Consider the following 16373-nt stretch of genomic DNA (forward strand, 5'->3'; position numbering starts at 1 on the left):
ATTGTCATTAAGTGACATTTAGTTTTTGTACATGTAAAGTTGTGCTCATTTACATACCTTAAGGGTATGTACATTTATGAGTACAACTGTATAAAAAATATATTATTGCTTTAAACAACTAACACTGTTCAGGCAGAAAGCATCTTGGCCTGCATGAGAATATCTATCTATCTATCTATCTATCCATCCATCCATTCAACCAACCCAGCCCTCCCTTTCGCATGTCCGCCGGCCTACCCCGATATGCAAAATTACCAACGCCGGGTCCAACCTGCCCCTGTGCAGAGATACTGTATGCCACACATTCATCCAGCAGTGGTAAGAGGCTTTTTCTGAGTCTGTTTGTTTGGTACTGGTCCTTTCGAACTTGCAGTGACTGCCAGAGGGCAACAGGTCCAAGAGGTGGGAAGGTTGTCTTTTGTTATTACCTCAGCTCTTCTGAGGCTGCAGGACTTGTGGATTTCACTCAGAGACGGAGGGGGGAGGAGGGCGAGGAGCCTCTGCACTACCTTGACTGCTATTTGGAGCTTCTGCTATTCTCCCTTGTGGGAGAACCACACAGTGATGCAGTATGTCACAATGCAATGTCTCAGTAATCAAGTGGTAGAATGGCACGTTGTTTGTCCTGCAAAGGCTGCTGTGATTTATTCCTTAAGTTGTCACAAAACAATTTCAAAACATATTCTTCAATATTTCCTTAAAACAAAATACAATGGAAAGCGGTTCAGATAATGGATGGATGGATGGATGGATGGATGGATGGATTGATAGAACGCCTTCATTGACATTGCTGAACAGCAACAGCACATGCATCTTGCAGGTTTGTGTTTCAACGACGAATTAAAAACAAAAACAGAAAATACATCAAAGCTATACTAAACAATGCTATATGCTAAAACAATAATAATAATTTAACCCCACTGTATGCCTGCAATTAAGTAATTCTTATAAATAGTTATGCAGTACGCTAATCCCATATTATTAAAAAACAGGCTGGAATAAATCTATTCAGATAGTTTAACTGTGCCAGACTAATTAAATTCTGTAAGAAGTTAACCACTGAAAATATCAGTACCTACATTATAACTCACCTCGTCATTTTGAATTATGTAAAACTTCGAGAGCATATACAATTGCTGTTAATAATACACTGACGTCGTGCATTTTGTGTAAATTTTAAGTACTGTAATAAATATATTTTTGTTATTAACACGAGCGTCAACGTGTTCTGTGACGTCAATGAACTCTATTGGTTCGTGCGGACCGGAAGTGGATGGCAAGTCACTCTTCCTTTTGCTCCGTGGCATTTTGCAACATAGGTTGCCTGTCGCTGTGGGCTTCGCTTCTAACCTCCAGCTTCAAGAAAAAACGGCGAGGGACTCGCACATGATGAAGTGAGTATTTGGGTCTGCACGACAAACTTGCCTTGCGGGACGTTTTATAGACAGACAAATTACTAGAAACCGTAGCGATAACACAATGTTGCTAAGCTAACAGCACAACCTGGTCGACTTCCGGTTTAGACAGTTCAGAATAATTGTTGACTGGCAAGAATTATTTCAAAAATATAAACACAGATTTGAGCTCAATTTGTCATGTCACGCTGCCTCACATGTATTTTTTAAATATATTTTTATGCATTTACTGTCAGCATGTATTGTACAGTTAATGAATGACCTTACTGAAGTTCTATTCTATCTGCTTTGCTTGTCCTTTTTAAAATTTGGAGGCAGGTTACACCTACAGGCTACAGCAATGAAGAATTTATAGTCTACAACAAACATGTATGTATGTGGGATGAGTACAAAGTACTCATTTTGTGGCTGCTCGTCTGTCTGACATTTCTAAGGTTCCTTTCTGTGTGGAATTTGCATGTTGACACCGTGGTTGTGTGACTTGTATTTCCGCCTGCCTGCTGCCACACCCCCCTCCTCCCCAAAAAATAATTATGTTGCGCAAGTGAAGACTCAAAATTGGCAGATGGTGTGATTGTTTGTGGGAATGGTTGTTTGTCTACGTGTGCAATTGGCCTCTTGCGCAAACTCAAGCCAATAACCAACAACTGGTTTAAGTTACCACAAAGAACTGTTGGTTTATGACATGTCAAAATAAGACTAAAATGTTTTTTCTCTCTTGATTTTGAAGTTTAAAATACAAAAGGACATTTGAAGGACATTCCATGATTGTTTTATCAAGCTGTACATACGAATTATGGTGGCGGCCCTACTGCATTTCATTGTTGCCGTACGACTGATTTATTACGGAAAGGCCAGGTGGCGACCAAAACTGTCAGGTTAGAAGAATTGCACCACTCTGGTCCGGGCTTGATTAGACGACCTGACCTTTAAACAATTTGACATTTAAGAGAAAAGCTGAATAGAAAACCTCTTTTAGACACACTAGTATTTGTACATTCACTCATCGGGATAACCACAATAGTAGTAAAACAGTTCTACTAATCTGAATACTTGATATCACTTTTGAGTTGGATATCATAAGTGGTTAAAATAAATGTTGTGTCTCACCTTTCCTTAATTCAAAAACATTCACGTTTCTATGCGTGAGTCTTGTGCTTTTATTTTCTTAAAGACCAACCGTTTAACAGGAAGTAGCTTGTTGCACGTTTGTATTGTTGTTAAGCAGTCGGAGCAGGACTGTTGAGTCTGTTTGACAGAACTGTGTTGGTGCAGTTTGACCGTGGTGTTACGTAAGTGGCGTCAGCCTGCTTGCGTCTTGCTCAGTAGGTGACATAAATCAGCCCCCCTTTTAAAACCAATTCCATAACAGAGCATTGTATTCATTTTGGGGTGCTTAATAATTGGCCAGTGATGGTAAAGCTCATTGTGGTTCTTTCCTCCTCCACAGGTAACCGCCGCATGGATTTACACGGGAATATTTTACCAAAACATCCAAAGAATTTCCAACTGGAATCACCACAACTGATTTACCACTCAGTTTTCTTGAAATGTCGTGCAGAAAAAAAATATCTAAAATGCTACTCGTGGAAGGCGTGCGCCGAATCAGATCCAAAGTGATGTGAAAGAGTGCGCGAGCGAGGAAAGGGAATGCCGACTGGTCAGCTGGAGCTTGTATGAGAGCGCGATGCCCAGACGGGGGTTGCTGCTCCACGGCCGGGTGCGCTGGCTTTTCCTCAGCCTCCTCCTGCTGCTGGTGCTGCTGTTTTTCGCCTACCTGCTGGAGTGCACCCCTCAAGCCGACGTCAGCCTGGTCCTGCCCGGCATCGCGGGGGAGCCCTACGGAAAGGAGTACTACCAGGCCCTGCTGCAGGAGCAGGAGGAGCGCCACCTGAACCGCGCCGCCAGTCTCAAGCGGCAGATCGCGCAGCTCAAGCTGGAGCTGCAGGAAATGAGCGAGAAGCTGAAGCTCCTGCAGGATAAGAAGGAGCTCCCCGAGGCGCAGGGCTTGGCTGAGAACAAGGAGCAAGAACCCGGAGATCTGCTGGACTACCTGCACTCTCAGATCGACAAGGCCGAGGTCAACACGGGGGCGCGCCTGCCCAGCGAGTACGCGCTGGTGCCTTTCGAGAGCTTCACCTCGTCGAAGGTCTACCAGCTGGAGATGGGACTGACGCGACACCCGGAGGAGAAACCCGTCCGCAAAGATCGCCGGGATGAACTGGTGGAGGTCATCGAGGCCGCGCTGGAAATCATCAACAACCCCGACGAGGAGGACGGCGCGGAAGATGACATGCCCGTGCATAGGCATGCCTACAAAGAGGGACACTTCATAGAAGGTAGCGTCTGATGTGGCATGAAGCAAGATGACTAACTATTAAGGGTGGGAATTTGCCTAGTACCCGGCGATTCGATTCGTATCGCGATTCATAGGTCACGGTTCGGTTCGATACTGATTAATCCCGATGCGAATCTATAAATTGATTATTGCGATTTTTTCAAAGTAAAAACAGTTTGGCTTTAGCCCCTGATGCTAGCTAGCTAGCACCTGGGACTAAAGCCAAATCTGTGGCAGGGTTTTTACTTTCCGGACCCGGATTTGCCACTTCTGATAAAATGCACAAACTGTAACCTATCAGAAAATATGCAAATATGTTTGATCAGGTTTATTAGTCGTTCTTTGCAGAGGATAAAGACAACATGTCAAACTTTTCTTATATTTGTCCATATGTTTTCTGACAGGCGTAAACATACTGTAGATTCAAATGATCAGCCCATGTATAAATGTTTGAAAACACTGTCATAGGCAAACATAGGCTTTATGTTGAAAAATGAATTCATTAATATTCCAGCAGCCTAGTCGAAGCGGAAATAGATTTTTCACAAAACTGTTCAATATGGGCGCCGCCTATGACACAACACACGTTTCCCATTTTGCCGTCCCCTTGGAATGTTTTGTGCCATGTGCAAATCTACTTTCAAGTTGTTGTGTTTTTATTTTAATTTCCTCAAATACTCGCGCACTCTTTGACTGCGTTTGAGCATATTAACATACAAAATGTCTTTTTATTACTACGAATCTCATCCTTCACCTGATTGCGTGCTATCGTGGTGCTGCGTGTTGGCAGGCATGTACAGGACCGAGCGGGACAAAGGGTCACTTTACGAGCTCTTCTTCACCAAAAAGAAGTCCAGCACCTTCCGCCACGTCACCCTCTTCAGGCCTTTCGGTCCGCTCATGAAAGTCAGGAGCGCGACTGTCGACACATCCGGAATGATTATCAACATCATCGTGCCGCTGGCGGGCAGAGTCGAAACCTTTTTACAGTTCTTACACAACTTCAGGTGAGAGCGTTTTACTTCCTGACGTGTTCTAGCGTGTTTATTCGATACTCAATCATCTGCTTTATTATTATTTTTTTGATCTTGTTATTAGCATTTTAGCTCATTCACTGTCAGACATTTTCATTGACGCAACCCCCTTCGCCCCCGGCTGTTTTACTGTTTTTTGACTGATTTTGCAAGGTCCACAGAATATTCTGTTGATTGCTATAAAAAAACAAAACATGGAACCTACCAAAAGAAAGATTAAAGTCTTCTTTTTTTTTTCATCAGGAAGTTCCATCAAAAGTTTCATCATTATTCATCACAAACCTGTTGAAAACACTGTGGCAAAGACTTTGTTACAACATGGCCCTGGTTGATCTCTTATACTCTGCTGTCACCTGCTGGCAGTTTTTTTTTGTAATAACTACTAGATATGGACAAATGAAGCTTCATGAAACACTTGATATTTTTTGACTCCTAAATGGCACTCTTTGTTTAAATAAGCAGTGAAAATTTTAACAATTTCCTTTATATTTAAACCTATAAAGCCTGAACCATGTAATATTATTAGTCCTTTTGGAAAAAAATTTTTTTTTTTTGAAAATCATCTTCCACATGTGACTTTTGATTTGCGTCATATTTGACACATCCGGTCACGATGCTTTAAATTCGTACATTTATAACTCTCAAAAATATATTTTATAAATAAACAGACATATCAAACATATTAGTATTTACAAAAATCAAAAAGAACATTTCGCACTATTAATAAGTATAGGTGCCTCTTCTTTCTCAATTGCGGCGATCTTGCAAGGTCGCTGAAAAAGCCATCAGCTGGGTGATACTGCCCTCTAACGGATTATCCGTGCAATGCATGCGTCAGATCATATACGTTAATGATGAAAAATATATTATACTCATGAAATAGAGGGCTCAACATGTCTTGTATTTATTAATACGATACGCTTCATGAAGCTTCATTTTCTCATCACTAATAACTTCCAGTGCTATAAGCGACCTCTTCATGTCAGAAGCTGTATCAAAGCCTTCTGTACGCGCTAGCATAAAAAAAAAAAAGTATACATACGTTTTTGGGAGTGCAGGACAAAGTATTTAAAAAAACGTATTTATACGTTGTTTGGTTTGAATGAGTTAGAATGAAGTGTAACACTGATTTCTCTTAGGGAGGTGTGTGTACAGCAGGACAAGCGAGTTCACCTCACAGTGGTGTATTTTGGCCAAGCGGGGCTCCAAGAGGTGAAGTCATCTTTGGAAACAATGTCAAGGTTTGTCCTTTTTCTTACAACAAGCTATCGTCATGAAAAGAATTTGGAAAAATGCCACTTTTTTCTTTTTTTTTTTGCCAGAGATGAGAGTTTCTCTAATTACACTCTGATCCCGATGGATGAGGAGTTTTCCCGAGGGCGGGGGCTGGATATTGGAGCGCGTGCTTGGAACAAAGGCGACGTCCTGATGTTTTTCTGCGATGTCGACATCCATTTCACGTTGGACTTTCTCAATACGTGTCGTCTCCACGCACATCCAAGTATGGCTTTGACGTCTTTCGTTTGAATGAAATGTCGTTTCGTGTATTTTGAGTGTAAGCGTGACGCTTTTTTTTTTTCTTCTGTTTTATAGACAAGAAAGTCTTCTATCCGGTGGTGTTTAGTCTGTACAATCCTGCCATCGTTTATGGAAATATGGAGCTGGCTCCACCTGTTGAACTTCAGTTGGTAAGGCCTTTGATGGAGGATTAATTAAAGTTGAATATTTAGCTACATATAAATGTCTATTTGGAATAGGTTCACAAAAAGGATGCTGGTTTTTGGAGAGATTTTGGCTTCGGTATGACGTGTCAATATCGCTCTGATTTCTTAAGCATTGGTGAGGACACATCTTTATTTATTACTCGTCAATTTATCCAGAACTTCACTCATTTCGTTTCTTCCTCCCTTAGGTGGTTTCGATCTCGAAGTGAAAGGCTGGGGCGTCGAAGACGTCCACCTATACAGGAAATATCTCCGGAGCGATTTGGTAGTGGTGCGCACGCCCATGTCCAGCCTCTTCCACCTGTGGCACGAGAAGCAGTGCGCCGACGAGCTGACTCCGGAGCAATACCGCATGTGCATCCAGTCCAAAGCCATGAACGAGGCCTCCCACTCCTACCTGGGAATGCTGGTGTTCCGGGAGGAGATCGAGGCGCACCTCCGCAAGCAGGCCTTCAAGCATCAGAAGAAAGCGGAGGATTGAGCGGCGTGTAAAAAAAAAAAAAAAAAAGACCGTAAGACGCTGATGGTATCAATGCACAGCTGTAGACAAAATGAATGTACAAAAGAACAATCATGTGGCTCGTTGAGCAAAAGCAAACTGAAAAGAGCGGATGATCACGTCACTGCTTGCCCTGCTGCGTTTTGTACACATTTTCCAAAAAGCAAGTCATCCAGCTGGGAGGTGTCGGCCATTTAATTCCTGTGAAACGGACCCAACCATGTCAATATATTTGCCGCTGCTGCTGAGCTCGCTTTCCAGCGTCATTTCAGCAGTTGATGTTGACATTCCTTAAAACAAAGGTGAAATTCCACTTCTTGTTTGGTTTAGCAAATGGGGGAGAGATCAACTTTTAATATTGATTGTGGAGCCATATTGTTCAGTTGGTATTCTATTTATTAGCTGTTTGATAAAAGGGAGCTTTTTTTTATTTTCTGTGACAGTCACTGTCATAATAGAGAAGCATGTTAATGTGATTGTTGAAGGTGCAAACATCTGATGTGAGCATGCAAAATTTAAATTGGGTCAGAAGTTACCTGAATTTTTATTCTTTGAAGTGTGTCGTTGGGCACTATTTATTCTCAGTACTAGACTGTGTTGGAATGGTACGCTCTTGTAAATAGTTTTCCAAAATGATGTCTTATTAGTCATGTGAATCGATTATTTTTTTATCTCATAATCATGTTCTGATGTTTCGATACTTGCTCCTTTATTTTCATTCCAGAGGCCATGTTAATTGCTGTTTAGTCTGCTGACGTTCGAGACAAGAAGTGAAGTGAGGAGCCCAGAAACTAGTGATGGACAAATGAAGCTTCATGACACACTTGTGATTTTTTTTTTTTTTACTCCTCTAGACCATAGGTGTCAAACTCCGGTCCTGGAGGTTTTGGATGTTTCCGTTCTCCAACACAGCTGATATATGATTAGCTCATCAGCAAGCTCTGCATAAACCTGGTAACAATCCTGCTGATTGGACTCAGCTCGTGTTGGAAGAGGGGAACCTCCAAAACCTGCAGGACCGCGGCCCTCGACCACAGTTTGACACCTATGCTCTCGACAACACTCTTTGTTTAAATAAGCGGTAAAAAATGACACAATTTTCATTGCACTAGCCTTTATATTTAAACCAAGAGCACCATCTAGAGGAGTAAAAAAAATATTACAAGTGCTTCATTTTCCTATCACTACCAGAAACTTGCAGTTGGGGAGTACTCGTTTTCTGTCTATAGACCAATCTCACAATGCTGTGTGATCTTTGTGGATGTTACTGCAACCAAATATTTTGGTTGCTTCATTTGCTTACTATATATCGTCTTCCTCTCAGCCAAACAACTGAACACAAAGGAATGTGGAAGGATGTGATTTATTGGTCAATTTTCCCATTGGCTTCAAAAACTGCTGCTACTTTATTCCTATCTGTTGGCATAATGATACAAACCTTCTTTTCCTTGTCCAGCTCTATAATTTATACTATAAAATGTTACAATAAACTTGTCAGTTCTTTAAATATTCAATGGCATTTACTTTTCTTCATTTAGACTAATAGTATAATACAGTTTTGCATCCAGCAAATCACATGGAGACAGTAAAAGAAATAGCACACATGATCCAGGAAAATGATATGAAATAAACCAAATGGAAAAAGTCTTTCGTGATGGGGGTTTATTGTACTAATGTACCACATGTTCTGGCTGGACCCCCATGCTTTTGTAGATCTCCTTGAGGATAAGCAGAGCTGTGTCTTCAGACTCCCTACAAAACACAAACATTTCATATACATTAGTCCTTACAGGTAGGTGGAAATTTGAGAAAGATTAACTCATTCACTGCCATTGACGGCTATAAACGACAACAATTAATTTGAACTATTTCTATTAGTTTAACATTTTTTTCCACTTTTGTTAGCAAGAGTATGAAAACCTAGACATTTATTTTTTATTTTTTTAAAGAAAAGATTATTAAAAATGAGGGGCGTCAGGTGATTAAAATCTAATTGTAATTAATCGCATGACTTTAATAGTTAACTCATGATTAATCACAAATTTTATTTATGTTCTAAATGTACAATAATTTTCTTTTAGGTTTTCATACTCTTTTTATCAAAAGTGATTTTTTTTTTAAACTAATAGAAATAGTTCTAATGAATTTTTTTTGTTTTACGTCTATAGCCGTCAATGGCAGTGAATGAGTTGAGCAACATCAGTCCTTGTATTTTCACTGGTGGAAATGGCACTTCATTACCAAGCTGCCTAATTATACACTTGTTAATTAGCAAGTCTTGTACCAGTAACAGAGATGACTCTGGAGGGCAAACAGGTACTCATTGAAACTCTCAATGGGCTTCTCCTGCAGGACAAAGTCGATCCGATTCCCTCCATTCAGCATCCCGATCCTGATCTGAGGTTCCTCCTCTTTTTGTGTTTCGAGGACCTCTGTGGCTTTTTGTTCTGTAACTAAAAACGGAGCACTGACATTACAAAAAAAAACCATTTGTATCCAATTGAGAGTGAGAGAGAGAGAGACTCACAATCGTGCGCTCTTTTCTCCTGCTCTTCAATCTGATCGGCCACCATGGCCAACTCTGCCTGAAGTTGAGCAGACGAAGTGTGGGCGCGAGCAAAATCGTTGAGTGTCTGCCACGCGCTCTTCAATGAACTGATAAAACCATGCTTCAGGTCCGAGCCCATCCTGGACAGACTCTCCTTCAGCTCTGAAAACACAAAGAAAAATCTGTATTAAGTATTGAAATGGCCACGCAAGCATTTCTTTGTCTTACCGAGATGTAGCCTTTTCCTTCCTTTGTGATGTGGTATCAAAACAGGCTTCAATTCCAAGTCTGGTATTATCATGGGCTCAATCCTGTATGCCACCGGGTCCAACTGAAACAGGAACGAGAGGCAGTCAGCCATGACGACTGATGCCTACATCATTGCACGGGCACGATGAGGAATGCCTACCGGATGGTAAATATTGAAGAATCCTTTGCACGTCGGCAGCTGATAATTCTCTTCAATCTTCTCCAGGCCTCTGACAGTCAAAAACATGCCGACCGGAGAACCCAGGGCAAAGAAATTCAACGGATTGAAATCTAGATTGTGGTAGACCACCGACACCTGGGAAGCAAAGCATGATGTACAGTATATCCGCTTACATTTCAAGAATCATTTTGAGGTGTTTGGACGACACGACGACGCGTACCTGTCCCGTGCCAACTTCAAAGTAGTTGTAGTCGACGTGGATGGAGGAGACGCCCGCCGGCAGACTCTTCTCTGGGGCAGTCTCAGCAGCTTGTGCGGGCTCTTCAACTTGACTGACCATCTGGACCTCGGCTTTCTTCTCCTGCCAATGTGCACAAGAGGTCAGACAATTGTTGAAAGGGGTGACATTCTTCAGAAAATCAATTTGACACAACTTGCCTGTTTAGCCACTCTTTCTTTGACAAATTTGGCGATTTTCTTCCGAGGGCCGAGCGGAATTCCCATCTCCTTCAAGTCTTCGATTGTACACATGAGCTAAAGGTAAATAAATAAATAAAAATTTAAAAAAATATATTGTTGTAAACACAGAAAAATAAAAAAAAACGTATAAAGTGAGATGATGTCAGTAGAGCCCAGCCTGCTCACGATCTTCTCATTCAATTTTCACTTACAAAAGATTCAACGTCAATCTTTTCCTCATCAAATGTGTTCTTGTACTCGGACAGGCCAAGATGCTCCAGCACAGCGGGAAGGTCCTCCAACTCCTCTTCTTTGGGCTCGTCCTCCACAGCTGGAGGTGTGACGGCTTGCGGAACCGGGGCTGCCACCTTGATTTCGGAGGCAAACTTCAGAACTGCTTGGGACGCATATTTATGGCTACGATTATTGTTTATTGTTCAGAAATAAAATGGCATTCACCTGTTTGTCTTCTCCGTTGATGGTGGGCACCGCAGAAGGGGTCACGTCAGTCTTTTGATTTGACAGCAGGTCAAAGAGGATAAGGGAGCCTGCAATGAATGAATATCCTCATTATGGTTGCGGGTGACTGAGAGCCAATCCCTGCTGACTTTGGGCAAGAGGTGGGATACACCCTGGACTCGTTACCAGCCAATCACAGAGCACATACTGTTTAGACAAAGAAGCATTCACGCACAGGTTCTAACTTTAGACAATTTAGCATTCAGTGAACCTAACATACATGTTTTTGGAATGTACGCAAACAAGGGGAAACATGCAACACCCCTCCCCAACCAAAAAAAGGAATTAATTAGATTTGAAAAACAACATAATTAAATAAATAAACAACAAAAAATGCTAATCCCACATAGAAATGCCAAAACTGAGATTGAAACCCCAGAACCTCAAAATTTACAGTAAATTGTGCAGACAACATTTTAATCTAAAAAGAGTCTATTTGGTCCCACTCTAAATAGAGTAACATTTACACTCGGAAGAGAGTAAAATATTCAGAATAAATTTTACTCCCATGACAAAAACCTAGTAACAATTTTCCACTCAGAAATTCTAAGTAAATCATAGAAAGATTTTTTTAAGTACATCTATTAGTATAATAATAATAAAAATTACACTAAGGTTGAGGAACAAACTCACGACCTGCAGCTTTGGAGACGGCCACTCTACCACCTGAGCTATGCCACTCCTACTATTTGCTAATATCCCAAAACAGACCAAAAACATTCTCTTGTACACACAAATTACTTTGAGTAAAATTTACTCTGAATATTTGAATTCTACTCTATTTAGAATGGTTCCCACCCAATAAACTCTTTTTTAGAGTAAAATGTACTCTACAAAATGTACTGTGTGAGGCAGATGTGCTAACTGCTAACCAATTTTTTCTGACCACTATTTTTAGCTAACCACTATAAATCACCAATAAAGGCGTGATAGTTTTCATATTTGAATTTTTTCTTGAAAAAAAAAAAAAAAAAGAGTAGAGCATTACCCAAGCTGTGCCCCGCAACAGATATTTCTCCTTTGTAATCAGGGTTTCTCTTCATGAACAGCGCATGAAGTTGGTTAATCTCGAAGGCAACTGTGTCCATGATGGTCTGGCAGTATGTCGGACTGTTGTAGAAAAGCACATCTAACAAAGTCTCATTTGTAAAGTGACGTAATCGTCCAGTGCTTGGCAACGTGATTTTCTTTATTCTCCTGCAATGACAAATGAAAGGTTGTAGAATAAAATTAAAAACCTGCACTTTTACAAGATGACATATATAGCACAACATCTCAAGGACGCAAGGTCCCCCCCTCACCTGTCCACCCCTGTGGCATCTCCATGTAGAGCCGTGTGCCAATGGACAGGCAGGAACTCCACCCGACTGATGGCGCGATCGTCCAAAGGTTTCTTAAAGTGACTCTGCAGCAGTTTCAGCGACACGCTGCGGAAGTCGTCCACTAAAAGTATAATAATTTGTATTTATTATGCCGTGTCGAGCAAATGTGATGATGATATTTTACATAGACAGTACTCAACATAAATTAAGTCACGCTCTACAAAGAGTAAGCTTTTTCTAATTGTTTTTATTTTGTGTGCTCCAATTTCATTGGCATACGCTCATTTTTGAAAGTTCATTAAATTTGTAGGGAACAAATAAATATCTGTGAATACAAATTGCCCACATTTGTGAGAATATTCTAGTATGCCATAAAAAAAATACTCTGAAAGGGACTCAATGTCTTCTAACTAATCTGTTATGGTGTCCCGTACTACTTGTTGTACTTGTTTGCACAAATAACCCTTTACATAATATATGCAAATTACCTTACTGTTTGTTTGTTTTTTATTGTAATAAATATATTTTATTGTTGATATAGACATCAAAGAGGCTGCAGAAATACTGGCATGAAACTCACCACACTCAACCATGCTTCGAAACCTCAGGTCACATACAGGACCAATTCCATGAACCATGAACACAAGATGGTCCACTTTGGGGAGCTCGCCTAGAAAATGTATAGAGAATCATTTGTTTTGTTATGGCTGTTATCAATAGTTTCATGATGATGCATTAAAAGGTATTTCCCTATTTTATTTTTTTTAATGTGATTTGGCTTTTCATTTTAGTCCATGAGCTTGTTTTAAATGAACCTAGCATGTACGTTTTTGGAATGTGGAAAGAAGCAGTCCCTAAAAAAGAAAATACAAACACACAAACAAAGGCCTGAGCTGAAATTCAAAAGCAGAACCCCTTGACCATGATCCATATCCATCTACATGTGAATTTGTGTACAGAAGATCTTGTCTACCATCGGGGACTTGATCATGGTCATCGTCAATCCCTCTCTTCACCACTCTGGGCCTGGTCTGTCCATCCTGATTTGCGACCCAATCATCAGGAATGGCGGACGGCTGGAACTGCACTATCACCTGCAGACACATTGACAACAAAGCTTCGTCACGCATCAGTTCGCACAACTTTTCCAAGGTCCTGCCATTTTTAGCTTCATGGTAAATATAAAAATATAAACAAAAGAGACTTATCGCATTAAAACACATAGAGATGTAACTGATCTAAAAAGCAATTTATTAATTTTTTTCCAAGCACTTTACCATGGGACTTGTAATAGATTTACCTTTGGATTGTGCATGACAATGGTTTCTCCAGATGGGAACTCCAGTCTACGATGCCATTGGTTGGTTGATACAGCTTTCTTATACTCTACCTGTGGAAATAAAAATATGATTGAAATTTACAACATACAGTGCTGAACATAAATCCATCGCCAGGGGGCTCGTGAGGGCTTTTTAGTTAGCTCTGCTTCCCGTCAAATGAAGTTGGATGACAAACCTCCAGTTTGTCGCTGAATTCCTCAGAGTAAGGGATGAAGCGACTGTCCGTATCCCCTTTGTAAAACCAAGTGCAGCGGCGAACCTCCGAGTCTTCCTCCTCCCAGTAAACAGCTGATCGCATGCGGTCGTAGAGCTGCACATCAAACCGACCTCCGTCTGTACGCACGATCACATTTTCGGGGTCTGGCTGAACTAGAGGAATAAAACGGCACATTTTAAATCTCTGAAGTCCATTACGTGATTTACCGCAGAATGTCCGTTCAATCAAAATACCAGAGTTATACGTCTCCTCAAGCTGGAGGGAGTCGATGATGCTGAAAGGAAGCCACACATTTTTGGACTCCACGAGCTTGCAGTAGAACCAGTGTGGTTGAATAGGCTCGTATACATTATAGTTGTATTGCATCATGGGGCCAGCAGGTACGACTGCACCAGCAGAGTTGGTTAGAGGAGGTGGTGGTGGTGTCTGCATGTGAGTGGGAGGAGGCTGAACGGAGGAGAAAATCAAATAATATTTTCCTATGTATAATAGTTACCCTTCAAGGAATTTAGAATAACTGCTGAGGTTTACCTTTGTGAATGTGGTTCCTGACAGCGGGAATGATTGTGACCCTGAGGTGGCAGAGTAGGGATTGTGTTGTGATGTGTGGCTTTGTGGCAGGACCTCTGGAGCTGGAATATAAGGACTAGCTTTGCTGCTGGAGGGGGTGTGTCTATATGGATTATGACTCTGTGGTTGCATCTGCGGAGGTGGCGAGGTCATGGTGCTAGGGGGAGGAGTGTGGCGTCCCATTGGGCTTTGATACACTGTACTGCCGAAAACAGGAGGGGTAGTGTTCAACTGTGAGCTTGGAGGCATTAGAGGGGCCATATTCACACTGCTCGGAACAGACGCCGTGGCAGCACACATGGCTGCTGCTGACGATGTTGGTGGTGGGCATGATGGTTGGCCAATAGAAGCAAACGGGTCACTGCTGGTTACTGGGTTAGAAAAGTAGCTGAAGGTAGAAGGGGCTTGTCCATTTCCAGAAGTCTGACCCAAAAAGCTGTCCTCCTCGCCAACTTCAGTAGAATCTTCTGATAGATATCACAGTGCACATTTTAAAGCATTAATTAGTTTATCTAAGCTTTGCACGAAACATGACAGTTAAAACTAAAATGTACTACAGTATTACTAATCTATTACAGGCCAATTAGGTTCTGTTAAACTTTAAAACAAATTAATAAATTGCGTGCACTACAGTATATAGAACATCAAAACACTCGACACAATGTAAATCTCAACACGGGAATTAAACGTTAACAGAAGTGTACTGCACTATATGAAAATCCATGGAAATCTGTTAGCATAAACTCTGACCACATGACATGGTTGCAAATAGGTGCTATCCTGTCAGACAAAACAAACCTCACAACGTAATCATGCTTTTCACTCCTATTTCTCGGTTGTGTAGAATGAATAACAGTTGACGTCCCAACAGGAAGTCTGCTAACTAGTTAGCTTGTATGCTAACGTTTCGGCTATCGATATTTCTTCTTACCTCCTGACAGCACCGCCGGACCAGACGCCTGACTCACTGGCATAAAAGGCAAATTGAAGTTAAACTCCGGAGCCCCGCTAAATAACAAATTTGCACCGGGGTTAGGAACATTATTGTTTTTTCTATCTGCCATTTTCCTCTAAATTACACGTAGCCACTACCGGAGTAGGCAGGCAGTATGGTCATGATGCGTTCAAATTTGCTGGGAAGAAAGGAAAGTTCTTCAAATGACGCGTCGCCATCCTACCAGAGAGAAAAAAAGAAGATATATTTTTGTTGATTATTATAGATTATATACTATATTTTTGTAGACTGTAAAAATAACAACGTAACGTAACGTTGTTTATGGTACGTGATGCCAAGCTCAGTAACTGTTAACACAATATAAAAGTATGGCAGTATTTTATTTACTCAAGTAAAGAAAATAACGTTTTGTATAACAACAACAACAACAACAACAATAATAATAATAATAATAATAATAATAATAATAATAATAATAATAATAATAATAATAATAATAAAAATAACAATAATTGTCGTCGCCGTAGTAGTAGTAGTAGCAGTAGTAATATTAGGGTAAAAAATAATAATTTGGAAGAACAAAATGTATGTGTTGATCTTGAATTCTGAAAAATAAAGCTAACGTGTAAAACTTCTTTTTTTTCAGGTAAAATATAATTTTGATTCACTTTGGTAATTCTTTTGAATAAATTATGTATTTAACTTGTCACTTCCATAAAATATTTTGAAATTTGAAGTCTTATTTTGTCTTAATTATATTTAACCTGAAAATTTTCCAATTTCCAAATTTTTTTTGTGCTAAACTTTTGACCCAATTGAGGCGTGATTGTATTCACAAAACTTCGAACACCAACACTGTACAGTATGCCGAATTCCGATGAAACGGGAATGCGGCACCCTCAAACGGATATTGCCTGCGATATGGATGTGACTGATGATTTGTATAATACTGTGTTCATTCGGCGTCCCTACAGATCAACTCCCGTGGCTATAGATATCTACT

At 40.7% G+C, this 16373-nt stretch overlaps 2 protein-coding genes across 5 annotated transcripts; one reads left to right on the plus strand and one right to left on the minus strand.

Moving 5' to 3' along the window:
* The first annotated feature begins 1263 nt into the window (after window positions 1-1263).
* Window positions 1264-8524, plus strand: csgalnact2 (chondroitin sulfate N-acetylgalactosaminyltransferase 2). 3 transcript variants are annotated; one of them, XM_086093079.1, is made up of 9 exons: window positions 1285-1394; window positions 1730-1784; window positions 2866-3754; window positions 4544-4760; window positions 5927-6028; window positions 6110-6288; window positions 6381-6475; window positions 6545-6626; window positions 6700-8524. In XM_086093079.1, exons 3-9 carry the CDS (start codon window positions 3103-3105, stop codon window positions 6990-6992), a joined length of 1620 nt encoding a protein of 539 aa, XP_085949205.1. In that variant the 5' UTR covers window positions 1285-1394; window positions 1730-1784; window positions 2866-3102; the 3' UTR covers window positions 6993-8524. The 3 variants fall into 3 exon arrangements, with proteins under 3 accessions (XP_085949204.1, XP_085949205.1, XP_085949206.1); XM_086093080.1 differs by having other exon boundaries at window positions 1293-1394; window positions 1734-1784; XM_086093078.1 differs by lacking the exon at window positions 1730-1784 and having other exon boundaries at window positions 1264-1394.
* sec23ip (SEC23 interacting protein) lies at window positions 8355-15534 on the minus strand. 2 transcript variants are annotated; one of them, XM_086093077.1, is made up of 18 exons: window positions 15347-15534; window positions 14377-14879; window positions 14079-14292; window positions 13804-13997; window positions 13589-13678; window positions 13262-13382; window positions 12869-12958; window positions 12268-12409; window positions 11955-12163; window positions 10907-10995; window positions 10660-10815; window positions 10427-10522; window positions 10209-10349; window positions 9968-10123; window positions 9787-9889; window positions 9538-9720; window positions 9295-9463; window positions 8355-8762 (listed from the first exon to the last, which is right to left on the minus strand). In XM_086093077.1, exons 1-18 carry the CDS (start codon window positions 15477-15479, stop codon window positions 8681-8683), a joined length of 2871 nt encoding a protein of 956 aa, XP_085949203.1. In that variant the 5' UTR covers window positions 15480-15534; the 3' UTR covers window positions 8355-8680. The 2 variants fall into 2 exon arrangements, with proteins under 2 accessions (XP_085949203.1, XP_085949201.1); XM_086093075.1 differs by having other exon boundaries at window positions 14377-14882.
* Between the last annotated feature and the right edge of the window lie 839 nt (window positions 15535-16373).

Source organism: Leptonotus elevatus, chromosome 13 (assembly GCF_054856555.1).
Source record: "Leptonotus elevatus isolate MCC_2025b chromosome 13, RoL_Lele_1.0, whole genome shotgun sequence".
NCBI classification, from domain to species: Eukaryota; Metazoa; Chordata; class Actinopteri; order Syngnathiformes; family Syngnathidae; genus Leptonotus; species Leptonotus elevatus.